Source organism: Taudactylus pleione, unplaced genomic scaffold (assembly GCF_031769625.1).
Source record: "Taudactylus pleione unplaced genomic scaffold, aTauple2 ptg000720l, whole genome shotgun sequence".
In the NCBI taxonomy this organism is placed as follows: Eukaryota; Metazoa; Chordata; class Amphibia; order Anura; family Myobatrachidae; genus Taudactylus; species Taudactylus pleione.
The window spans coordinates 776,758-804,614 of NW_028285122.1; the positions used below are offsets into that span (position 1 = coordinate 776,758).

General features: G+C 47.4%; 1 protein-coding gene across 5 annotated transcripts in view; it reads right to left on the reverse strand.

Annotated features, from left to right (window-relative positions):
• Nucleotides 1-1,843: 1,843 nt before the first annotated feature.
• Nucleotides 1,844-27,857, reverse strand: part of LOC148477380 (uncharacterized) — a 45,216-nt gene continuing 19,202 nt past the window's right edge. For all 5 annotated transcript variants that reach the window (XM_088456823.1, XM_088456822.1, XM_088456825.1 and 2 more), the window contains 4 exons: nt 27,285-27,572; nt 18,922-19,107; nt 9,581-9,615; nt 1,844-2,479 (listed from right to left, as the gene is read on the reverse strand). In XM_088456823.1, the coding sequence (XP_088312949.1) occupies nt 2,396-2,479; nt 9,581-9,615; nt 18,922-19,107; nt 27,285-27,564 (585 nt within the window). In that variant the 5' untranslated portion in view covers nt 27,565-27,572 and the 3' untranslated portion in view covers nt 1,844-2,395. The remainder of the gene's footprint in view (nt 2,480-9,580; nt 9,616-18,921; nt 19,108-27,284; nt 27,573-27,857) is intronic.

Consider the following 27,857-nt stretch of genomic DNA (forward strand, 5'->3'; position numbering starts at 1 on the left):
TCCACCTACTCACCTCCAGCCCTGTCACAACACTCTCCCCCGACTCACCTCCTGCCCAGTCACAACACTCTCCCCTTACTCACCGCCAGCACTGTCACAATACTCTCCCCCTACTCACCTCCAGCCCTGTCACAACACTCGCCCCCTACTCACCTCCAGCCCAGTCACAACACTTTCCCACGACTCACCTCCAGCCCTGTCACAACACTCTCCCCCTACTCAGCACCAGCCCTGTCACAACACTCTCCCCCTAATCACCTCCAGCCCTGTCATAGCACTCTCCTCCTACTCACCTCCAGCCCTGTCACAACACTCTCCCCCTACTCACCTCCTGCCCTGTCACAGCTCTATCCCCCTACTCACCTCCAGCTCTGTCACAACACTCTCCCCCTACTCACCTCCAGATCTGTCACAACACTCGCCCCCTACTCAGCGCCAGCCCTGTCACAACACTCTCCCCCTACTCACCTCCAGCCCTGTCACAACACTCTGCCCCTACTCACCTCCAGCCCTGTCACAACACTCTCCCACTACTCACCTCCAGCCCTGTCACATCACTCTCCCCCTATTCACCTCCAGCCCTGTCACATCACTCTCCCCCTACTCACCTCCATCCCTGTCACAGCACTCTCCCCCTACTCACCTCCAGCCCTGTCACAACACTCTCCCCCTACTCACCTCCAGCCCTGTCACAACACTCTCCCCCGACTTACCACTAGCTATGTCACAATAATCTCCCCTTACTCACCGCCAGCCCTGTCGCAACACTCTCCCCCTACTCACCTCCAGCCCTGTCACAGTACTCTCCCCCTACTCACCGCCAACCTTGTCACAACACTCTTCCCTTACTCACCGCCATCCCTGTCACAATACTCTCCCCCTACTCACCTCCAGCCCTGTCACAACACTCTCCCCCTACTCACCTCCAGCCCTGTCACAATACTCTCCCCCTACTCACCTCCAGCCCTGTCACAACACTCTCCCCCGACTTACCGCTAGCTATGTCACAATAATCTCCCCTTACTCACCGCCAGCCCTGTCGCAACACTCTCCCCCTACTCACCTCCAGCCCTGTCACAGTACTCTCCCCCTACTCACCGCCAACCTTGTCACAACACTCTTCCCTTACTCACCGCCAGCCCTGTCACAATACTCTCCCCCTACTCACCTCCAGCCCTGTCACAACACTCTCCCCCTACTCACCTCCAGCCCTGTCACAATACTCTCCCCCTACTCACCTCCAGCCCTGTCACAACACTCTCCCCCTACTCACCTCCAGCCCTGTCACAACACTCTCCCCCTACTCACCTCCAGCCCTGTCACAACACTCTCCCCCTACTCACCTCCAGCCCTGTCACAACACTCTCCCCCTACTCACCTCCGGCCCTGTCACAGCACTCTCCCCCTACTCACCTCCAGCCCTGTCACAGCACTCTCCCTCTATTAGTTATATCAAACAGCAGCTGAGAGAATATAATATACAGCTCTTCTCACCCAAGTGCTCAATATAAACCAATAAATGTTATAAATTTTCATCCCCCCCCATAATATTTTAAACAGGTTGGGTATGAAATCCCGGCTGTCGGGGTGACACTGGTCAGAATACCATCAGCGGCATGGGATACTGGTTCCGGGATCCTGACCTGTCAGGATTTCGGCACCGGCATTCAGACCATCGGCATATCGCATCCCGGGATGTCACCTACATCCCTGGTATACATGTAAGCATTCAGCTCTGCATGTTATCGTAAACACTTGTTGCAGTGGGGATACAATATATCTACACAGTACTAGAAAACATTGATTTTATTATTATAAGATTATCATCATCATCATGTGGAAATCTTTATATCAGTCAGGAGCGATACATTAATCATCCATCTCATCCATGGTTATTACTCCCACACCCCCTGCTGCATTATCAGATATCTGCCAACTTCACCCCTTTTCACAGCCTGATAACAATCTGTTTCTGCTTTTCCTAGTTATATCCAATGGCATTATCAGGAACTGAAATACATTACTGGGCTCAATTCATTTACCCACAGCTAAATACTCTCTGTGCGCCTTCAGCTCATTCAGACGGGTTTTATTGGTGGATGGAAAATAATTGGTAATGCAGAAACAGCACCATAAATCATGGAGAGGAGTCCGTGTAATTATCATGTGATTCCTATGCCCCAAGTCCCCCATGTTCTATGTACCCCAATCACTACCGCATCACAATGATTTCATGTTTACTCCACTCTCCCCATAGCATGGTGACACCAGATTACACCACTAACTAATGTGTACCCGGCAGTATAAGCTGCACCCACATCAGACACATGTGGCACCGCATGGCACCGTATCACCACAGCGGCGGTGGCACCGGGTGTTCTAGTACAAGTAACATCTAGAAAAGTCTTTTTCTCCTGTAGAATCTTCTGCCAAGAACAAAGACAATCAGCATTCCAGCCATAATCACTGGGATCGCTTTCTGCAAGAGAATCACAAATATCACATTGTAGTCATACCAGACGATGTGTAAGTAGCCGATATTTCATCCTTACTGCGCACAAAGGGGATCTGTATAGTGGGAACCTTAGTGCACCAATATAACGCGGGTTACCCGTCTCATCTTTGACAAAGGTCTAAACTTGGGACCGAAACGTCGACATATTGTGAACCTGCTATGCTATAAAACTACAATAAAGGATTTTTTTGGCAGACTGGTGAGTGCACCCCATTTTTTATAACAGATTTTATATAGAGAGAGAGAGAGAGAGAGAGAGAGACATACATATATTATATATACTGTCAGGGAGCCGCGGTGACTGCGAGAAGTTCTTCTCTGACATGCAGGACTTAATTTGTGTATAGATAAAATACTGCTAATCATTTATTTACTTATTAATATACAGTATGTGCATATTATATATATTGCAAATATTCTAGACATTTATATAATAGCTTAGTGTGGACTATGTTACATGAGTGAATTTGTTTTAAGTAAATGAGATGTAGTTTAGGTTGGACTCATGGAGAACTAAGAGAGAGGGGTATGGGGAGAATGAGGTGGGATACAAGTACACAAATGGAAACATACATATGCAGCCATGCCTCAGTGACACTAACGCCAATTGTGAGGCCACATTCTAAGGGTCTGGCCCTGGTGGCCCCTGCTCCTCGGCCCTGGTGATGCTAGACCATACCAAGCCATGATAATGTGATTATCACACCTATAATGGCCTGTATTCAATTAGTTTCGCGTACACGATAAAGTTTTGCCTGCCGGAGTTTTTGCCTACATTGCGTATTTTAGCCGCAGAAACTTATCGTGCGCGCCCCCGCTATTCGCCGTATTCAATTCCAAAAGACGCGAAAACGGAGACACGCGAAGTCAGGACAGGCGAAAAATCAGCCTGAACCTCCCTAAAAGATGCAGAAACATTGGGGATCAATATAATAGTGCCCAATTAGCCCTAATGAAACAGTTTGGGGTACTTAAGTTCGCACAAATGGCACTGTGGCCGGAGCCCAACCACACGTGGCTAAAATCGCCACCCCGGGACTGAAGGGGTTAATCCTCATTGCACGGCACCATCTTTAAAGGGACAATGTAGGTGCAGGATGCCATGTACTGCAGATTTATGGGTGATATTGCATTTTATCAGTCAGTCAATGTGCTGTGCGCAGTTGTGGAAATGTACTTTTAAATGTACAGCCTATGCACTTATAGCCATGTAAAATGTTTTGACATTTGGAGACAAACTGCTCTTTAGACATCCTCACCTAGGGATTGATATAGTAATTGCCCTAGCCTGGCAGTGGAGGGTTGGGTGGTGACTGAGGAAGCCTTTCCTTTGAAATGCGGGCTAGGGAGACACCTGTGTGTCTTTGTACAATACCCAACTTTCACAACCAGGCACTCGGACTACCTCTGATTAGGTTAGAAACTGAGGGGTTATGGATACTTTGTAGGGGAATGACGTGGGTGACAGACTAAAGCTGGCCACACATTAGACCAACTTACATCCAACCAGCCAACTTGTTGATTGGCTGGAATGAAAATATAGTAATGTATGGGAGTAACTGATGATCAGCAATTTGCTCCTAAATGCCAGAAAACAGATGAAAATGGTCGTCAGACAAGTTTGTTAAATGTTTGATCTAAACTATTTGTTCAAACAACAGTTTTGGTCTATTTTCCAGCGTTTGGGAGCAAATTGCTGATTGTATTCCTTACCAGATTTTCATTCCAACCAATCAACTAGTTGGCTGGTTGGACAGATAATCTTTAGATGTGTGGCCAGCTTTAGTCTCCCAGTTGCGGTCAAACCCAGGTTTGGCGAGACCTACCCAGAGGTGCGGAGTGTAACTCACTTGGTGGTTTTCTCCAGTGACCCCTCCAATTGGTATTTGGTTTTATGCTGCACCAAGTGAGCAGGTTGTGGCCCTCTGGACAGGTACCTGGGAATGACCGAAGACTGAAATTAAAATAACTAACACAGGGAACACTAAGAATGCAGTAACACAGAAGAAGGGCTAGTACTGAAACACTGGGACTGGATACTCTAAGATGTTCCGGAGACGACTGAATGAGCACGGACGTAATAGTACTAAGACAGGAACAATATACACAGAGATGTCACTTGGGTCACACTGGAGGTGTAGATGGAACTTGTACTGAACACAGGAACAAGGTATCCATGGATGTCACTTGGGGGCTTACCTACCAGAGGTGTAGCTGGAGACCCTCAGGGTGAACTTGTATTGAAGTTGGAGACTGGATACACAGAGATACAACTTGGGACACTTTGGGTGAACTTGTACTGAAGCTCAGGGATAAAGTACACTGTGTTGTGTATTTAGTACACAAAAGTGCAACTTGAGACACGATATGAACTCGTACTGGAGTACAGGGATGAAGTGCACAATGGCACGTACTTTGTACACTAAGGTGTGTATTTAGTACACAAAGGTGCGGCTCCATATGCACCAGCAGCTGACGAGAGAATGTACACAGAGGTGTGTATTTGTACATAAGGTGCACTCCGGACACACCAGCAGAGGACTGGTAAGGATACACAGTGCAGCGACTGAGACACACTGGATAGACTTGTACAGGACATGGAGTTAGAATTAACAGAGATGCGACTGGAAACACACAGGAAGCCAGGGACTAGAACGGAACACGGGGACTGAGGGCCTGATTCAGACCCGGTCCCAAGCGCTGAGCGCTCGCAACTGGGTCGATGGTGGCCCAGAGCGCGTGCGCACGATGGAGCCAGCTCCGTCGTGCACATGCGCAAGACCCGGATAGCGACGGGCAAACAGTCGCTTCGGGTCTCGTATCAAAGGGGGCGTGCTGTCAATGTTGAGTGACAGCATGAACCCTTTGGTGGGTGGGCCGGGGGAGTGGCTGCCCAAATGGAGGTGTTCTCATGCGAACGCCTCCATTTGGGGGAGGCCCCACTGGCATCACGAGTGATGTCAGTGGGAGAGATTTCGGCTCTGTTAGAGCCGAAATCTCTGTGGGGCTTGCAGCAATGAGACCCTACCACAAGGGTCTTGTTGCAAGCCCGATAGTCGTGATGGTCTTGACCATCGTGACCATCTTCCTGGCCGCTCACTATGGCTGTGGGTGGTCACCCACAGCTATGCAAGCGGCCAGGAGGCCGTTCTAAAAAAAAAAAAAAATAGCCCGGCCCAGATTCAGAGCGAGTGCTCTGTTAGAGCGTCCGGCTCTGAATCAGGGCCTGTGTACACAGAGTAATGCTAAGACATACAGGAAACCAGGAATACTGAGGGAAGAAATATGGACTGGAACAAGAGACAGATGTCACAGGGGAAAGACTATGGGCCTGATTTAGACCCGCTCGCGAGCGCACAGCGCTCGCAAGCGGGTTGCTGGTCCCCCACAGCGCATGCACACACCGGAGCCGGCTCCAGCATGCGCATGCACGAGACCCAGATAGTGACGGGCACTCTGTTTTGGAGGCGGGCAGGGGGGGTGGCCGGCCAAATTGAGGCATTCCCGATGGAATGCTTGCCGTTTAGAGGCGGCCTCAGTATTGAGCTTCCGGCTCTATTAGAGGGCTTGCGATGGACGAGACCCTACCACAAGGTTCTTGTCGCAAGCCCCGATGGTCACGACCATCAACCTGGCCGCTCGCAAAAGCTGTGGGTGGTCACCCACAGCTTAGCAAGCGGCCAGGAGGCAGACTTAAAAAAATAAAAAAAGGATGCCCTGGTTCAGAGCGAGCTCTCTGAAAGAGCATCTGTCTCTGAATCAGGCCCTATGTGCTGTCTTACAGTGATGTTGAACAGAAACTTCCTGTTGCAGGAGTCGGTCCTAAATACCCCTAGGAAGTTGGTCATTGGACCATGAGATCAGCTGACAGACTGCAGGACTGCAATTGGAGGAAACTGATCAGGTGAGATGAACTAACATGGCTGCGCCCTTGCCTGCTACCATGGGAACCAGGACGCACACATGGAAGCCCTAGCAGGCCCTGGGGAGAATACTAAGCCACAACCCACCACTGCCACTGGCACCTGAATACCTCAGAGCTTAAAGACACAAGTTCAGCAGTGAGTAAAAGCTGATCCCAGGCCGGATCCTGACACCAGCAAGTTTGGGGAGAACAACTTGTTTGTGGTTAAGAAGTTCTTATTGGATTAAACTTCCAAAGAAGAACTGGAGGTGTTACAGACAGGGAAAGCCAAACTGGTTTTATGCATTGTTCCTCGTATGTGTCAGAATGAATTCAATTTATCAGTTCCTGTGAAATGTTATGTTTACCGTTTGAGAGACCGTTTATGCTAAGTTTGTGTGTTTTAGGATAGCCAAATGTTTTTGGGTGGTAATGGTGAAATGTAAGATGTATTTATTTATGTTTTGGCTAAGAGGAACCCAGGGCGGACTTACCGCCTGTGGTAATGTGTATTGGAATGGCATAAGAGAAGGCTTTGTGCCTGGTAATATTGTACATCCGTGTATATCCTTTGTGGAGAAGAATTGCTGTAACATCTTTTGAATGCTAAAATTCCCATTCAATCCGAAGGACAAGTCTTTTTTAAGACTTTGAGCAATAAACACCTTTGTCTATTCGTTTGCATCTGAATCCTGCGACCAACAGAATTGCGCAAAATGCTATTCTGTTCTCCTACTGTTCTGGGTTGAGCCGAGCATCTCCGAAGCTCAAGCCCTCTGCCAGCTACCATGCAGAGCCAGGTCCATTGCGAGTAATCAGGCGGGAACAGCCGACACCAATCAGAAGGTGTGACCGCAGCTAGTCGATGCATATTCAGCAGAGTGGTTCCAGGTGCCGGCGGTAGGAGCCTGAGAGTACTTAAGAAGCGGTTCCAAATACTGATGGTAAAGTTTTGTGGTGGCAGCATCATAACGCGCCCACGGCGCAGAGGGCTGTGTCAGTGACAGGCGGTCACTGACTGTAAGCGGGAATCCCTGATACCCAAGGACCAAAGGGTATCGAAATCCCCAATCTGTGATCGGGAGTTGGCAAGAGGTCATCCGGTCTCAGCCACTAATTAGCGTCTTTGCACTAGTGGTGAAGAATGGCATAAAGCTGTATTTTTTTGAGAAAATAAGTAGTCCTGTCTTATTTGGGGTACTTAAAAATGGGTGCAAGTATATTTAAAAGTTGCCAAAGTGAAGTTATAAGAAACGTTAAAAATGCACCAGCAGCAAACACCTGCAATCAAAAAACACCTCCCCCATACTTGCAGAGCCCCCAAAAGTCCATTTAGCTAGTTTTTAAGTTTGTACTCCCACTTTGCACTTTTTCCGCCCCCTTTTCAAAGTGCTTTTATGAGGTGTTCCTAACTTTTTTTTATGTAGTTATCCTTTGGGGTCTGTCCCAAGGGTGCTGAGTGGTTTCCCCACCTTTGCACCCCTAACTAGCGATTTTGTACTTTTTTCTCCACCTGTTCATAGACAAATCTTTTTCGCCTATTACATTGCATCGCATTATCGCGTATGCGAAAAGCGGATGGAATTGAATACGGAGATAAGTTTTCGCCTGGCGAAAAGTCACAATCTGCGGTACTTTTTCCCTGATCTCGGCTTTTCGCTTCTAATTGAATACAGGCCATAGTTTGGAAGGGGAACTTTATCTTGGTCAGAGTTGTAAGACAAGGGGCCCTATTCATCAACAGGTGCTGTATGACTCCCAATGATTAAGGGGCCTATTCATCATCACTTAATTTTCACCTACAATTGTAACACAGATATCTCCTACTTACCTTCCTTTGCGGAAAGGCCCGCTGTCCCCATACACTAGTATGGGGACAGAATTCATCATATAATATTTTCGGAGCATGACTGAGGGGGCATCCACCACCTTCAGATGGCGAATGCTCCTGCCTCGGCTTTGCAACCCTATGGGAAGGAGGTTCTGGGCTGTGAAGAGGGATCCTTTTGGATCCCTCCACCCCTATCCAGCTCCTTCTGCCGGACGTCGGAGTGCTTGTGCGCAGTGACCTGTAGGTCACGCATGCACAGTCCCGTCACTGCTCCGACAGGAAAAGTGAAAAGATTCACCTCCAAAAAGGAACAGTGAAGCCGCTCGCGGGGGCAGCTGATGTCACATCAGCTGTCACCGCGCCGGAGCAATGATGAGTTAGAATGTTAATAATTGGGGCCCCTAAGTATCCACCTCACCGATACTTATCAACGGAGCAATTTATCAATGATCTGGTGCGGGGACAGCTGCATTACTTACCTGTACCCTGTTACCGCTTCATCACCATGGAGTCAGTGAAGAGGCAGTGGAATGATCCGTTCGGATCCCTTTTTGCATCCCCGGAACTCCTTACCATAGGTTTCGAGAACAAGCACCATCTGAAGAAGGCGCTTGGTCTCGCAGGCAAACTCCGAAAACTGAGTTTTCGGAGTTTGCTGAATATCAGGTGGTCTTATTCGGACCCTTGATGAAGAATGGCCCATCAACTTAAATATGCTGAAACTAACTAGTATGTTCCTCTTAGCACAGAAATGAACAAATATGGTACAGTATGTATGTGGTACTGTATGTGTTACTATATGTATGTAGTACTGTATGTATGTGGTACAGAATGTGTACTATATGTATGTGGTACTATATGTGGTACTGTATGTGTTACTATATGTATGTGGTACTGTATGTATGTGGCACTTTATGTATGTATGTATGTGGTACTGTATGTATGTATGTGGTACTATATGTATGTGTTACTATATGTGTACGGTACTGTATGTGGTACTGTATGTATGTGGTACTGTATGTATGTATGTGGTACTGTATGTATGTGGTACTATATGTGTATGGTACTGTATGTGGTACTGTATGTATGTGGTACTGTATGTGGTAATGTATGTGGTACTGTATGTATGTGGTACTGTATGTATGTGGTACTGTATGTGGTACTGTATGTATGTGGTACTGTATATGAAATATTTGGATGCTTTCACAGACTTGCTGATAACATTTTACTAGGTGAAATATAGCAATGACCAGAGGTTTTACTGAACATTATATAATATTATCATTATAATTGAACTACATTTTTGTGACAACATATTTGTCTTACGTACCCATGAAATGCTGGACTTCTGCTTCTTCCTTTGTGCTGAAAGATGAGAAGACACAAGTTAGGGAAGGATGAGCCCCTGTTTTACCTGATGCTGCAACATGATGATAACAAGATGCTGTGTGTGATACAGTAATATTATCTTATATTATACTGTACAGATTAGGAGCGAGGAATCAAAGATCACTTATTACCAGCCTGTAAACTGTGCTGGAGGACTTGCTGTGCGTGATACAGTAGGATTCTCTTATATTGTACTGTACAGATTAGGAGCGAGGAGTCACAGATCACTTATTACCAGCCTGGAAGCTGTGTAGGAGGACTTGTTGTGTGTGATACAGTAGGGTTCTCTTATATTGTACTGTACAGATTAGGAGCGAGGAGTCACAGATCACTTATTACCAGCCTGGAAGCTGTGCAGGAGGAAATGCTGTGTGTGATACAGTAGGATTCTCTTATTTTGTACTGTACAGATTAGGAATGAGGAATCACAGATCACTTATTACCAGCCTGCAAGCTGTGCAGGAGGACTTGCTGTGTGTGATACAGTAATATTATCTTATATTGTGCTGTACAGATTAGGAGCGAGGAATCACAGATCACTTATTACCAGCCTGGAAGCTGTGCAGGAGGACTTGCTGTGTGTGATACAGTAGGATTCTCTTATATTGTACTGTACAGATTAGGAGCGAGGAGTCACAGATCACTTATTACCAGCCTGGAAGCTGTGTAGGAGGACTTGTTGTGTGTGATACAGTAGGGTTCTTTTATATTGTACTGTACAGATATGGAGCGAGGAGTCACAGATCACTTATTACCAGCCTGGAAGCTGTGCAGGAGGACTTGCTGTGTGTGATACAGTTGGATTCTCTTATATTGTACTGTACAGATTAGGAATGAGGAGCCACAGATCACTTATTAGCAGCCTGGAAGCTGTGCAGGAGGACTTGCTGTGTGTGATACAGTAGAATTCTCTTATTATATACTGTACAGATTAGGAATGAGGAGTCACAGATCACTTATTACCAGCCTGGAAGCTGTGCAGGAGGACTTGCTGTGTGTGATACAGTAGGATTCTCTTATTTTGTACTGTACAGATTAGGAATGAGGAATCACAGATCACTTATTACCAGCCTGGAAGCTGTGCAGGAGGACTTGCTGTGTGTGATACAGTAATATTCTCTTATATTGTACTGTACAGACTAGGAGCGAGGAGTCACAGATCATTTATTACCAGCCTGGAAGCTGTGCAGGAGGACTTGCTGTGTGTGATACAGTAGGATTCTCTTATATTGTACTGTACAGATTAGGAATGAGGAGCCACAGATCACTTATTAGCAGCCTGGAAGCTGTGCAGGAGGACTTGCTGTGTGTGATACCGAAGGATTCTCTTATATTGTACTGTACAGATTAGGAGCGAGGAGTCACAGATCACTTATTACCAGCCTGGAAGCTGTGTAGGAGGACTTGTTGTGTGTGATACAGTAGGGTTCTCTTATATTGTACTGTACAGATTAGGATCGAGGAGTCACAGATCACTTATTACCAGCCTGGAAGCTGTGCAGGAGAATTTGCTGTGTGTGATACAGTTGGATTCTCTTATATTGTACTGTACAGATTAGGAATGAGGAGTCACAGATCACTTATTACCAGCCTGGAAGCTGTGCAGGAGGACTTGCTGTGTGTGATACAGTAGGATTCTCTTATATTGTACTGTACAGATTAGGAATGAGGAGTCACAGATCACTTATTACCAGCCTGGAAGCTGTGCAGGAGAATTTGCTGTGTGTGATACAGTTGGATTCTCTTATATTGTACTGTACAGATTAGGAATGAGGAGTCACAGATCACTTATTACCAGCCTGGAAGCTGTGCAGGAGGACTTGCTGTGTGTGATACAGTAGGATTCTCTTATATTGTACTGTACAGATTAGGAATGAGGAGTCACAGATCACATATTACCAGCCTGGATGCTGTGCAGGAGGACTTGCTGTGTGTGATACAGTAGGATTCTCTTATTTTGTACTGTACAGATTAGGAATGAGGAGCCACAGATCACTTATTACCAGCCTGGAAGCTGTGCAGGAGGACTTGCTGTGTGTGATACAGTAGGATTCTCTTATTTTGTACTGTACAGATTAGGAATGAGGAGTCACAGATCACTTATTACCAGCCTGGAAGCTGTGCAGGAGGACTTGTTGTGTGTGATACAGTAATATTCTCTTATATTGTACTGTACAGATTAGGAGCGAGGAGTCACAGATCACTTATTACCAGCCTGGATGCTGTGCAGGAGAACTTGCTGTGTGTGATACAGTAGGATTCTCTTATATTGTACTGTAAAGATTAGGAATGAGGAGTCACAGATCACTTATTACCAGCCTGGAAGCTGTGCAGGAGGACTTGCTGTGTGTGATACAGTTGGATTCTCTTATATTGTACTGTACAGATTAGGAATGAGGAGTCACAGATCACTTATTGCCAGCCTGGAAGCTGTGCAGGAGGACTTGCTGTATGAGATACAGTAGGATTCTCTTATATTGTACTGTACAGATTGGAATGAGGAGCCACAGATCACTTATTAGCAGCCTGGATGCTGTGCAGGAGGACTTGCTGTGTGTGATACAGTAGGATTCTCTTATATTGTACTGTACAGATTAGGAGCAAGAAGTCACAGATCACTTATTACCAGCCTGGAAGCTGTGCAGGAGGACTTGCTGTGTGTGATACAGTAGGATTCTCTTATATTGTACTGTACAGATTAGGAATGAGGAGTCACAGATCACTTATTACCAGCCTGGAAGCTGTGCAGGAGGACTTGTTGTGTGTGATACAGTAATATTCTCTTATATTGTACTGTACATATTAGGAATGAGGAATCACAGATCACTTATTACCAGCCTGGAAGCTGTGCAGGAGGACTTGTTGTGTGTGATACGGTAATATTCTCTTATATTGTACTGTACAGATTAGGAGCGAGGAGTCACAGATCACTTATTACCAGCCTGGAAGCTGTGCAGGAGGACTTGTTGTGTGTGATACAGTAGGATTCTCTTATATTGTACTGTACAGATTAGGAGCGGGAAGTAACAGATCACTTATTACCAGCCTGGAAGCTGTGCAGGAGAACTTGCTGTGTGTGATACAGTAGGATTCTCTTATATTGTACTGTACAGATTAGGAATGAGGAGTCACAGATCACTTATTACCAGCCTGGATGCTGTGCAGGAGAACTTGCTGTGTGTGATACAGTAGGATTCTCTTATTTTGTACTGTACAGATTAGGAATGAGGAGTCATAGATCACTTATTACCAGCCTGGAAGCTGTGCAGGAGGACTTGTTGTGTGTGATACAGTAGGATTCTCTTATATTGTACTGTACAGATTAGGAGCGAGGAGTCACAGATCACTTATTACCAGCCTGGATGCTGTGCAGTAGAACTTGCTGTGTGTGATACAGTAGGATTCTCTTATATTGTACTGTACAGATTAGGAATGAGGAGTCACAGATCACTTATTACCAGCCTGGAAGCTTTGCAGGAGGACTTGCTGTGTGTGATACAGTAGGATTCTCTTATATTGTACTGTACAGATTAGGAATGAGGAGTCACAGATCACTTATTACCAGCCTGGAAGCTGTGCAGGAGGACTTGCTGTGTGTGATACAGTAGGATTCTCTTATATTGTACTGTACAGATTAGGAATGAGGAGCCACAGATCACTTATTAGCAGCCTGGAAGCTGTGCAGGAGGACTTGCTGTGTGTGATACAGTAGGATTCTCTTATATTGTACTGTACAGATTAGGGGTGAGTGGGTTCGGATTTCTGAAATCCAAACCCCCCCGAGCCCCCCCGATCCGAGTCCGATCCGAATCAGGCTCGACTTTTCCCGCCTGACTCGGATCTGAAATCGAGGCAAAACGTCATCATCCCGCCTTCCGAGTCTCGCGGGTTTTGGTTCCTATATAAGGTACCCGCGTCGGCGCCATTTTCTCACTCGGCTGTGGACAGTGAAGAGGGAGGGTGGGAGTTAGGGCTGTGTAGTGTAGTGTAGTGTAGTGCTGCTGTTGTCCACTACTTCAAAGTCCATAGGGGCTGGCTGTGTTGTGCTGTGCTGCTGTTGTTAATAGGGGCTGTGTCCACTACTTCAAAGTCCATAGGGGCTGGCTGGACTGTGTTGTGCAGTCAGTTCTCCATAGGGGCTGTGTCCACTCCAAAGTCCTGTGCAGTGTCCCAGTCCTAAAGGGGTGCTGTAGTGTTGTCCAGGGGGTGCTCTGTACATCAGGGTTGCTCCCCCCAAGTGCTAAAAAAATAATATATTTTCTGTGTTTGTGAATTGTGTGCGCAGTAGCCGCACGTGCATCAACAAAGTAGTGCCAAGCGTGCGCCTGTGTCATAAGTAAAGGGCCGGCTGGCTTGACCGTTAAAGGGTGCTGTAACCCCCAAAGTACACTCCAGTCCAAACCAAAAAAAAAATTATTTTCTGTGTTTGTAAATTGAGTGCGCAGTAGCCGCACGTGCATCAACAAAGTATTGCCAAGCGTGCGCCTGTGTCATAAGTAAAGGGCCGGCTGGCTTGACCGTTAAAGGGTGCTGTAACCCCCAAAGTACACTCCAGTCCAAACCCAAAAAAAAATTATTTTCTGTGTTTGTGAATTGTGTGCGCAGTAGCCGCACGTGCATCAACAAAGTAGTGCCAAGCGTGCGCCTGTGTCATAAGTAAAGGGCCGGCTGGCTTGACCGTTAAGGGTGCTGTTACCCCCGAAAGTACACTCCAGTCCAAACCAAAAAAAAAATTATTTTCTGTGTTTAGCCGCACGTATATATCAAATCGATATAACATAAATGGAGGACCAAACTTTCTCCGATAAAAATAAAATAGAGAAAGATCAAGAACCACTTCCTCCTAGTGCTGAAGCTGCTGCCACTAGTCATGACATAGACGATAACATGCCATCAATGTCGTCTGCCAAGGCCGATGCCCAATGTCATAGTAGAGGGCACATACAATCCCAAATGGCAAAGTTCAGGAAAATGACCTTGAAAAAGACATTTAAATCAGCTGAAGAGAAACGTAAACTTGCCAATATGCCATTTACGACACGGAGTGGCAAGGAACGGCTAAGGTCGATCCCTAGTATGTTTATGACTAGTGGTTCAGCTTCACATGACGATGGAAGCCCTCCTCCCACTAAAAAAATCAAAAGAGTTAAGCTGGCAAAAGCACAGCGAAGAACTGTGCTTTCTAAGAAGATATCACAAATCCCCAAGGAGAGTCCAAGTGTGGTGGTGGTTGCGATGCCTGACCTTCCCAGCACTGGACGGGAAGAGGTGGCTCTTTCCACCATTTGCACGCCCCCTGCAAGTGCTGAAAGGAGCACCCACAGTCCACTTGCTGATATGCAAATTGAAGATGTCACTGTTGAAGTACAACAGGATGAGGATACTGGTGTAGCTGGCGCTGAGGAGGAAGTTGGCGAGGAGGATTCTGATGGTGATGTGGTTTGTTTAAATCAGGCTCCGGGGGAGACAGTTGTTGTCCGTGGGATGAAAAAGCCCATCACGGTCATGCCTGGGCAGAAGACCAAACATTCCACCTCTTTGGTCTGGCAATATTTCTATCCAAATCCGGACAACAACGGTCTTGCCATATGTACCATATGTAAAGGTGAAATAAGTAGGGGTAGGGACGTCAACCACCTAGGAACATCCTCCCTTATACGGCACCTGCAGCGCGTTCATAAAAAGTTACTGTCAAGTTCAGAAACTTTGGCTAAGACCGTAAGCAGTCCAGGGACACCTAAATCCCGTTGTCCTGTTGTATCCAAGCGCCTGCAAACCACACCGTCAACTCCCTCCTCGTCAATTTCCTCCTTAGTCAGGATCGGAAGTAGTCCTGCAGGCCATGTCACTGGCATGACTGACTCTCCTATCCGGGATTCCTCTGGAGGATCCTGCATTGCTACGCCTACTGCTGCCGCTGCTGCTGTTGCTGCTGCTGGGAGTCGTTCATCATCCCAGAGAGGAAGTAGGAACACCACTACTTTTACTAAACAATTGACCCTCCAACAGTCCTTAGCGAGGAGGATGAAGTACGACAGCAGTCATCCTGAAGCAAAACGTATAACTGAGGCCTTGACTGCTATGTTGGTGTTAGACGTGCGTCCGGTATCCGCCATTAGTGCAGTGGGATTTAGACAATTGATGGAGGTAGTGTGTCCCCGGTTCCAAATCCCGTCTAGATTCCACTTCACTAGGCAGGCGATACCGAGACTGTACAGAAACGTCAGAAAAAGTGTCCTCAGTGTCCTGAAAAATGCCGTTGTACACAATGTCCACTTAACCACGGACATGTGGACAAGTGGAACAAGGCAGACTAAGGACTATATGACTGTGACAGCCCACTGGGTAGATGTATCACCTTACGCAGCAACAGCAGCAGCGTCACCAGTAGCAGCATCTCAGAAACGCCAGCTCGTTACAAGGCAGGCTACGCTGTGTATCACCGGTTTCAGTAAGAGGCACACCGCCGACAACCTCTTAGAGAAACTGAGGGAAATCATCGCCCAGTGGCTTACCCCACTTAGACTCTCCTGGGGATTTGTGATATCTGACAACGCCACCAATATTGTGCGGGCATTACATCTGGGCAAATTCCAGCACGTCCCATGTTTTGCTCACACAATAAACTTGGTGGTGCAGAATTTTCTGAAAAGCGACAGGGGCGTGCAGGAGACGCTTTGGGTGGCCCGAAAAATTTCTGGCCACTTTCGCCATTCAGCGACTGCGTGCCGAAGACTGGAGCGCCAGCAAACACTCTTGAACCTGCCCCGCCATCACCTGAAGCAAGAGGTTGTGACGCGGTGGAACTCAACCCTCTATATGCTTCAGAGGATGGAGGAGCTGCAAAAGGCCATACAAGCCTATACATCCACCTATGACATAGGCAAAGGAGGGGGTATGCACCTGACTCAAGCACAGTGGAGAATGATTTCCGTGTTGTGCAAGGTTCTCCAGCCCTTCGAACTTGCCACACGTGAAGTCAGTTCAGACACTGCCAGCTTGAGTCAGGTCATTCCCCTCATCAGGCTTTTTCAGAAGCAGCTGGAGAAAGTGAAGGAGGAGCTAAGACGGAGCGATTCTGCTCGGCATGTGGGACTTGTGGATGAAGCCCTTCATTCGCTTTGCCAGGATTCCAGGGTGGTCAATCTGTTGAAATCAGACCACTACATTTTGGCCACCGTGCTTGATCCTAGGTTTAAAGCCTATGTGGTGTCTCTCTTTCCGGCCGACACAAGCCTGCAGAGGTGCAAAGACCTGCTGGTGAACACACTGTCAGCTGAAGCGGAACGTGACACGTCAACGGCTCCTTCTTCATTTTCTCCCGCAACTGGGGCTGCCAGGAAAAAACTTAGGTATCCTAAGCAACCCGCTGGCGGTGATGCAGGGCAGGCAGGACCAAGTTTGGACATCTGGTCCAGACTGAAGGACCTGGCAACAATTTCTGACATGTCTACTGTCACTGCATATGATACTGTCACCATTGACAGAATGGTGGAGGATTACATCGGTGACAGCATCCAAGTAGGCATGTCAGACAGTCCATACCTGTACTGGCAGGAAAAAGAGGCAATTTGGAGGCCCCTGTACAAGCTGGCTCTATTTTACCTGAGTTGCCCCCCCTCCAGTGTGTACTCCGAAAGAGTGTTTAGTGCAGCCGGGAACCTTGTCAGCGAAAGGCGTAGGAGGTTGCTTCCACAGAATGTGGAGAAGATGATGTTCATCAAAATGAATTATCAGCTCTTCCAGGGAGACCAGCCTCCAGAAGGTACAGAGGGACCTGTGGTGGTGGATTCAAGTGGGGACGAGTTAATACTTTGTGAGGATGAGGATGTACACACTGAAGAGGGTGAGGAATCGGTGGATGAGGAGGATGAGGATGACATCTTGCCTCCGTAGAGCCAGTTTGTGCAGGGACACATTAATTGCCAGCTTGTTTTGTGGGGGCCCAAACGAACCAATCATTTCAGCCACAGTTGTGTGGCAGACCCTGGCGCTGAAATGATTGATTTGTTAAAGTGTGCATGTCCTGTTTATACAACATAAGGGTGGGTGGGAGGGCCCAAGGACAATTCCATCTTGCATTTCTTTTTTTTCTTTGCATTATGTACAGTTTGGGGCCTAGTTTTTCTAACTGCCATCCTGTCTGCCACTGCAGTGTCACTCCTAGATGGGTCACGTGTTTGTGCCGCCCACTCGTGTCGCTTAGCATAGTCATCGGTGCAACCTTTTGGACATAAAAACACTATTGTGAGGTGTGAGGTGTTCAGAATAGACTGGAAATGAGTGGAAATTAAGGTTATTGAGGTTAATAATAGCATAGGAGCAGAGAAACCAACAAATTCTGTGATTTTAGCTGTTTTTATGCTTTTTTAAAAAAAAATACAGATCCAAAACACAAAACCCAGAACCCAAAACACGGAAGGGTGGTTTTGGCAAAACCAATCCAGATCCAAAACACGAAGAAAGATCCAGATCCAAAACCAAAACACAAAACTGTGGCCGGTGCACACCCCTAGTACAGATTAGGAGCAAGGAGTCACAGATCACTTATTACCAGCCTGGAAGCTGTGCAGGAGGACTTGCTGTGTGTGATACAGTAGGATTCTCTTATATTGTACTGTACAGATTTGGAATGAGGAGCCACAGATCACTTATTAGCAGCCTGGAAGCTGTGCAGGAGGACATGCTGTGTGTGATACAGTAGGATTCTCTTATTTTGTACTGTACAGATTAGGAATGAGGAGTTACAGATCACTTATTACCAGCCTGGAAGCTGTGTAGGAGGACTTGTTGTATGTGATACAGTAGGATTCTCTTATATTGTACTGTACAGATTAGGAATGAGGAGTCACAGATCACTTATTACCAGCCTGGAAGCTGTGCAGGAGGACTTGCTGTATGTGATACAGTAGGATTCTCTTATATTGTACTGTACAGATTAGGAATGAGGAGTCACAGATCACGTATTACCAGCCTGGAAGCTGTGCAGGAGGACTTGCTGTTTGTGATACAGTAGGATTCTCTTATATTGTACTGTACAGATTAGGAGCGAGGAGTCACAGATCACTTATTACCAGCCTGGAAGCTGTGCAGGAGGACTTGCTGTGTGTGATACAGTAGTATTCTCTTATATTGTACTGTACAGATTAGGAGCGAGGTGTCACAGATCACTTATTACCAGCCTGGAAACTGTGCAGGAGGACTTGCTGTGTGTGATACAGTAGGATTCTCTTATATTGTACTGTACAGATTAGGAATGTTGAGTCACAGATCATTTATTACCAGCCTGGAAGCTGTGCAGGAGGACTTGCTGTTTGTGCTGTGGCACTGGGTCCTTCTCTGTCTCAGTGAAGAGCAGGAGCTGGCCGGCCCAATGGAAGATGCTGGGCTGCGTTTCTAGAATACGTCTCTTTTCCTCATCATCACTGCTCAGCAGGTCATCCACGGTAACTATCACATTGTCTCGTCCTTCAAAATAAAAATATAATAATATTATTATTATCCTTTACTTATATGGTGTCACAATGGTTCCGCAATACATAAACAATTGATGATAAATAATTGAGCAGAACAAGAGAACAGTGACTTACAGTACAAGATAATGCAGGACAAGTACATGGTACATAAACATTGCTGCAACAGTGGTCATAACACATAAATACTAAAGTGGCAAAAGTCGGGGTTAGGTGCCATGAGTAATAACAAGGTGTTAGGATCTGCGGTTAGCAGATCATCTCGGTGGCAGTTCCCAGTCATAGTTACTACTGGGACACTGTATCATGTCTTGTTCCAGCTTTTGCAGGCAGCTGGAAATCCTGTCTAGTCTGTTTTCAGCTAAGCTGTCTGTGTGCACACTAGTCTGTCATTAGGGAGGCTTGCAGGGTTTTGGTCTGATTGGATCCTGCATCTGTTAAGTTACAGCCAGCCCTTCACTCCATGCCGGTTAAGCTGGCCACACACTAGACCAACTTTCATCCAACCATCCAACTTGTTGGCTGGTTGGAATGAAAATCTGGTAACGTATGGGAATAACTGATGATCACCAATTTGCTCCTAAATGCCAGAAAACAGATGAAAATGGACATCAGACAAGTTTCTTAAATGTTTGATCTAAACAATTTGTTCAAACAACAGTTTTTGGCCATTTTGGGAGCAAATTGCTGATTGTCATTTGCTTTCATTCCTTACCAGATTTTCATTCCAACCAATCAACTAGTTGGATGGTTGGATGTAAGTTGGACTAGTGCAGTGGTTCTCAAACTCGGTCCTCAGGACCCCACACCTCTCACATTTTCCAGGTCACCCAGCAGGTGCACAGGTGTACTCATTACTCACTAACACATTTCCCAGGTCACACAGCAAGAGCACAGGTGTACTCATGGAATCGGTATGAAATACCGCCGGCTGCATGGCCGGCAGTTCGATTCTCCCGGCATAGGCAGGCCGACAGATCAGCAGAGCCCGGCAGTGGAAGCCCGACAGCACTGGAAATCCTGATCATCCTAAAGGTAAGTAGAAACTATTCTAACCTATCCCCCTAACCCTAACCTCCCCCACCCCAAGTGCCTAACCCTAATCCCCCTCTAAGTGCCTAACCCTAACCCTCCCTCCCCCTAGCCTAACCCTAACCCTCCCTTGGGAGGTGCCTAACCCTAAATTCCCCACGGGTGCCCTAAACCTAACCCTCCCCCCCGTGGCTGTCCGCTCACGGCATCCCTTCAATCGGGATGCCGGGTGCCGGTCTCCCAGCGTCGGGAAAATGACAGGCGTCTAGATATAGACGCCGGTCATTTATCCCACGCCGGTATAAAGCAGTCGGGAAGCTGACTGTTGGGATTCTGTCATCTGGCTTCCCGACTGCATAATGTACTCATTACTCACTGACAAATTTTAAAAGATCCACAGGTGGAGCTAATTATTTTGCTTGTGATTCTGAGGAGATCTGGAAAATATGCACTGTTTGGGGTCCTGAGGACGGTATGCAGTTGGGAAGCCGGCTGATGTAATCCCAACAGCCGGCGTCCTGACTGCTTTATCCCAGCGTGGGATAAATGACCGGCATCTAGGGACATTGGGTTAGGCACCCCCGGGGGGAGGTTAGGGTTAGGCACCCCCCACCTGGGGACTTAGGTTTAGGCAGCAGGGAAGGGGGGTGTTGGGGTTAGGCACTTGGGGGGGAGGTTAGGGTTAGGCATCCCTAAGGAGGGTTAGGGGGGTAGGTTAGGTTAGTATATACTTACCTTAAGGACAATTGGGATTTCCAGCACTGTTGGGCTACCGCTGCCAGGATCTCTGCATCTGTTGGGCTGTCACTGCCGGGAATCAAACTGCCGTCCATGCGGCCGGCTGTATTTCATACCGATTCCCTGAGGACCGAGGTTGAGAACCTGTGTGTGGCCAACTTTATACTGCTTAACTTCCAGAGCATGTGGTCGTGTTCTCAGTAACCTGAGTTCTAGCTGGTTTGCCTAGTTCTGCTGTTCCAGTTGCCAGTGCCTGTTTGTCTGATCTGGATCTGCCTGTGTGTCATCAGCCAGTATTCCTGCCGTGTCTGAGTGCACCTGTCTGCCATCTGTTTCCTGCATCTCAGTCTGCTAGGCCACATCACAGCCTGCATATCCATTGACTATCAAGCCATGTCTGTTTATGTCACCAGAGACAAGTTTGCAGTGTTTTCATCCATGCTGCTTCCAGTCACTGTTCCTGCCATGTCTAAAGTTCATCTGTTTCCTGTCCTGTATCATTCGTATCACAAAGTTCCAGTCGCCATGACCCTCAAGGCTGCTCCATCCTCTCTCAGTCATAGCACCTAGTTCCAGTCTTCACAGCCAACAAGGCCACTCCGTCCTGTTGCAGTTGCACATCGGCCCTCAAGGCCGCATCACCAAGTTCCAGTCATCAAGGCTCTCAAGGCCGCTCCATCCTGTTTCAAGTCACACATTGGCCCTCAAGGCCACTCAAGTCCAGTCTCAACCCATGCTTCAGCCTTCAAGGCTGCATCGTCTTGTCTCAAGTCGCACCTCTAGTCCTGTTTTTCCTGTTTTGTCCTTGTCAGTCAGCACAGATGGTGTAATGGTTAGCATTACTGCCTCACAGCGCTGAGGTCATGGATTCGATTCCCACCACGGCCCTACGTGTGTGGAGTTTGTATATTCTCCCTGTGCTTGCGTGGGTTTCCTCCGGGTACTCCGGTTTCCTCCCACACTCCAAAAATATACTGGTAGGTTAATTGGCTCCCAAAACAAATTAACCCTTGTGTGTATGTGTGTGCACATGTGATAGGGAATATAGGGCCTGATTCAGACCCACTCGCGAGTGGCTGTCCGCACGCAAGTGGGTCGATGTTCTGGATTGAGCATGCGCATGACGGAGGGAGCTCCGTCATGCGCATGCGCCAGACGCGACGAGCGAAGGAAAGTCCTTCGCTCGTTGTGTCCGATCAAAGGGGGCGTGCTGTCAATGTTGATTGACAGCACGCCCCCTTTGGTAGGCGTGCCGGGGGCGTGCCTCCCTGACGCGGGCATTCCCACGGGAACGCCTCCCGTCAGAAGCCGGCCCACTGACATCACTAGTGATGTCAGTGGGAGTGATTTTGGCTCTGATAGAGCCAAAATCACTCCGGAGCTTGCGGTTGAAAACCTCAACCGCAGGCTCCGGCTCGCAAATTCGATGGTCGCGATGGTCTCGACCATCGCGGCCATCAAACTGCACGCTCATATAGCCTGTGGGTGGTGACCCACAGCTATACGAGCGTCCAGAAGGACGCTCCATTTTCATGGAGGCAGGCCCTCATTCAGAGCGTGCGCTCTGCTCAGAGCGTACGGCTCTGAATGAGGGCCATAGATTGTAAGCTCCACTGGGGCAAAGACTGATGTGAATGGCCAAATACTATTTGTAAAGCACTGCGGAATATGTGTGCGCTATATAAATAACTGTTAATAAACAATAATAAAATAGTCTTGCCCGTCTTGTCTTGCCTGCCCAGTCTTGTCTGAAATCCTGCATATCATAGTCCTGGTCGCTCCTGCCTTGCAGCTCATACCCTGTGTCTAGTCAGTCCCTGTCTAGCATCCTATAGCAGCTGCATTTTAGTCCCTAGACTCATACCATAGTGACCGCTGCTTGCGTTGTGTCATCTTTCTGCAGCCTCACTCCAGCTAGCTCCAGTTGTGGATGGACTGCCACACCTCTACCCAGTCTTGTCCGTTGTCAGCAGTCCTGCGATCTCATCATCGAGTGAGAATCGTAACACAAGCAAAAGGAAAAGCACAAGGACCCTGCTCATGACTGCTTACATTCTACATTCTACTACAACAGGGGTGACATAGATTGGGTAGAACGTGAGCATGGGACATAGGGTTATATGAGAGATGGATGGCTATGATGAGGCAGTGGATCATAAGAGTCTGTTTGAAGTTTTGCAGAGAATCTTGGAGGCAGTCAAGGGAAGAAGTAAACAGTTTGCAGGAGAGGTGGCATTCATTAGCGACTCAAAGAGGGCAGATGGGAGTGTGAAAGGATGTCCGCTCGCAAGTGGGTCGATGTTCTGCACTGAGCATGCGCACGACGGAGGGAGCTCCGTCGTGCACATGCGCCAGACGCGACGAGCAAAGGAAAGTCCTTCGCTCGTTGTGTCTGATCAAAGGGGGCGTGCTGTCGATCTTGATTGACAGCACGCCCCCTTTGGTGGGCGTGACAGGGGCGTGCCTCCCTGACGGGGGCGTTCCCACGGGAACGCCTCCTGTCAGAAGCCAGCCCACTGACATCACTAGTGATGTCAGTGGGAGTGATTTTGGCTCTGATAGAGCCAAAATCACTCCGGAGCTTGCGGTTGAAAACCTCAACCGCAGGCTCCGGCTCGCAGTTTCGATGGTCGCGATGGTCTCGACCATCGCGGCCATCAAACTGCACGCTCGTATAGCCTGTGGGTGGTGATCCACAGCTATACGAGAGTCCAGGAGGACGCTCCATTTTCATGGAGGGCGGCCCTCATTCAGAGCGTGCGCTCTGCTCAGAGCGTATGGCTCTGAATGAGGGCCAAGGTCAGAGATGTAACTGGGAGAGGAATGGGTGAGAACTCTGTAAGTAAGGGTGTGAACTTTGAATTGGGCTCTGAAGGGGAAGGGAAGCCAGTGGAGGGCTTGTGGGAGAGGGGAGGCAGGTGTAGACTGTTTGGAGAGGAGGATGAGCTGATCAGCAGCATTGAGGACAGACTGTAGTGGAGAGCGGTGGGAGTCAGGGAGGCCAGATGGAGGAGGTTATAGTAGTCCAGTCTGGAGATGTCCAGTGAGTGGATGAGGGTCTTAGAATCATCCAAAAGGGTCTGGAAATATTTTTTATATGGATTAATACCCAGAACCAGGTGGATATTGTCTTTTGAGACACAGGTCTATCCAGGGGACAACCTTTGAAAAGAAGCTAAAAGTTCATATTGCTCTCTAACTCAGACTACAATGCAGGGCCAGCAGGGTGTCAGGTGTTGTATGTTGATGGGTATTACAATTTCCCTGTGTACATTGAGGAAAGAGAATGGAGAACTGCTTTGTAGTGGTAGCGGAACAGGACACGGTATAAACACATATGTTTTTAGATGGTTTGCGTACAGATGACTAATTATACATCCCCCCAGCAATTCCCCATCAACATGCTATTCTAGCACATAGTAGATTATGGATTAAACATTCCCCTAGCAGTTCCCCATCACACGTTACCTAGCACATAGGAGATGATGGATTATACATCCCCCCCAGAAGTTCCCCATCACGTTACCTAGCACATAGGAGATGATGGATTATACACCCCCAGCAGTTCCCGATCACATGTTACCTAGCACATAGGAGATGATGGATTATACATCCCCCCAGCAGTTCCCCATCACATGTTACCTAGCACATAGGAGATTAAGGATTATACATTCCCCCAGCAGTTCCCCATCACATGTTATCTAGCACATAAGAGATGATGGATTATACATCCCCCAGCAGTTCCCCATCACAGGTTACCTAGCACATAGGAGATGATGGATTATACATTCCCCCAGCAGTTCCCCATCACATGTTACCTAGCATATAGGAGATGATGGATTATACACCCCCCAGCAGTTCCCCATCACATGTTACCTAGCACATAGGAGATGATGGATTATACACCCCCAGCAGTTCCCCATCACATGTTACCTTGCACATAGGAGATGATGGATTATACATCCCCCCAGCAGTTCCCGATCACATGTTACCTAGCACATAGGAGTTGATGGATTATACATCCCCCCGGCAGTTCCCCATCACATGTTACCTAGCACATAGGAGATGATGGATTATACATCCCCCCAGCAGTTCCCCATCACATGTTACCTAGCACATAGGAGATGATGGATTATACACCCCCAGCAGTTCCCGATCACATGTTACCTAGCACATAGGAGTTGATGGATTATACATCCCCCCAGCAGGTCCCCATCCCACGTTACCTAGCACATAGGAGATGATGGATTATACATCCCCCCAGCAGTTCCCCATCACATGTTACCTAGCACATAGGAGATTATGGATTATACATTCCCCCAGCAGTTCCCCATCACATGTTACCTAGCACAAAGGAGATGATAAATTATACATTGCCCCCAGCAGTTCCCCATCACATGTTACCTAGCACATAGGAGATGATGGATTATACATCCCCCAGCAGTTCCCCATCACATGTTACCTAGCACATAGGAGATGATGGATTATACATCCCCCAGCAGTTCCCCATCACACGTTACCTAGCACATAGGAGATGATGGATTATACATTCCCCCAGCAGTTCCCCATCACATGTTTCCTAGCACATAGGAGATGATGAATTATACACCCCCAGCAGTTCCCGATCACATGTTACCTAGCACATAGGAGATGATGGATTATACATCCCCCCAGCAGTTCCCCATCACATGTTACCTAGCACATAGGAGATTATGGATTATACATTCCCCCAGCAGTTCCCCATCACATGTTATCTAGCACATAAGAGATGATGGATTATACATTCCCCAGCAGTTCCCCATCACACGTTACCTAGCACATAAGAGATGATGGATTATACATCCCCCCAGCAGTTCCCCATCACATGTTACCTAGCACATAGGAGATGAAGGATTATACATCCCCCCAGCAGTTCCCCATCACATGTTACCTAGCACATAGGAGATGATGGATTATACATCCCCCCAGCAATTCCCCATCACATGTTACCTAGCACATAGTAAATGATGGATTATACACCCCCAGCAGTTCCCGATCACATGTTACCTAGCACATAGGAGTTGATGGATTATACATCCCCCCAGCAGGTCCCCATCCCACGTTACCTAGCACATAGGAGATGATGGATTATACATCCCCCCAGCAGTTCTCCATCACATGTTACCTAGCACATAGGAGATTATGGATTATACATTCCCCCAGCAGTTCCCCATCACATGTTACCTAGCACAAAGGAGATGATAAATTATACATTCTCCCCAGCTGTTCCCCATCACATGTTACCTAGCACATAGGAGATGATGGATTATACATCCCCCCAGCAATTCCCCATCACACATTACCTAGCACATAGGAGATGACTAATTATACATCCCCCAGCAGTTCCCCATCACATGTTACCTAGAACATAGAAGATGATGGATTATACATCGCTCCAGCAGTTCCCCATCACATGTTACCTAGCACATAGGAGATGATGGATTATACATCCCCTCAGCAGTTCCCCATCACATGTTACCTAGCACTTAGGAGATGATGGATAATACATCCCCCCAGCAGTTCCCCATCACATGTTACCTAGCACATAGGAGATGATGGATTATACATCCCCCCAGCAATTCCCCATCACACGTTACCTAGCACATAGGAGATGACTAATTATACATCCCCCAGCAGTTCCCCATCACATGTTACCTAGCACATAGGCAATGATGGATTATACATCCCCCAGCAGTTCCCCATCACACGTTACCTAGCACATAGGAGATGATGGATTATACATCCCCAGCAGTTCCCCATCACATGTTATCTAGCACATAGGAGATGATGGATTATACATCCCCCCAGCAGTTCCACATCAGATGTTACCTAGCAGATAGGAGATGATGGATTATACATCCCCCCAGCAGTTACCCATCACAAGTTACCTAGCACATAGGAGATGATGGATTATACATTCCCCCAGCAGTTCCACATCACACGTTACCTAGCACATAGGAGATGATGGATTATACATCCACCCAGCAGTTCCCCATCACATGTTACCTAGCACATAGGAGATGATGGATTATACATCCCCCAGCAGTTCCCCATCACACGTTACCTAGCACATAGGAGATGATGGATTATACATCCCCCCAGCAGTTCCCCATCACATGTTACCTAGCACATAGGAGATGATGGATTATTCATCCCCCCAGCAGTTCCCCATCACATGTTACCTAGCACATAGGAGATGATGGATTATACATCCCCCCAGCAGTTCCCCATCACATGTTACCTAGCACATAGGAGATGATGGATTATACATCCCCCAGCAGTTCCCCATCACATGTTACCTAGCACATAGGAGATGATGGATTATACATCCCCTCAGCAGTTCCCCATCACATGTTACTGTACCTAGCACCTCGGAGAGTTCCTGGAGCTCACGGTCATACAAAGAGTCTGGTACATCGGTTATATTTATCCGGCCATGGCGTTTTGTGTGATACAGGATGGCGAATGAATGATTTCCTATTTGGGATCTCCATTCATTCTGGTTGTTATTGGTTATGGGCAGGTAGGTGATTGTTCCCAATAAGCCACGGTATGGATGCGACCTCAAATGATTCAATAACCAAAGAACATTATCTTCTGCTGCCCTGGTGGTGACTGTCACATCTAGCTTTGCTGGTGCCATAATGGTGACTGCAGGTGGAGTAAAAAAAGAGGGTTCAGTGTCTGCACACCGACAATACCTCTACTATAATAAGTAGATGGGTTATACATGACTGCTTCATTCTACAGACATCTCATTATAATTATAGAGAATGAGTAGTATACAAACTCTGGCGCTGTACTCTCCTATGTAGCATGAATTAGAGGCTGAAAACAGTCACACAGAGGACACTATAAAATGTGTGTGTGTATATATGGTTGTTTTTGGGATCCCGGCGCAGAATCCCGACTACAGCATCCCAGCAGGATTAGGAT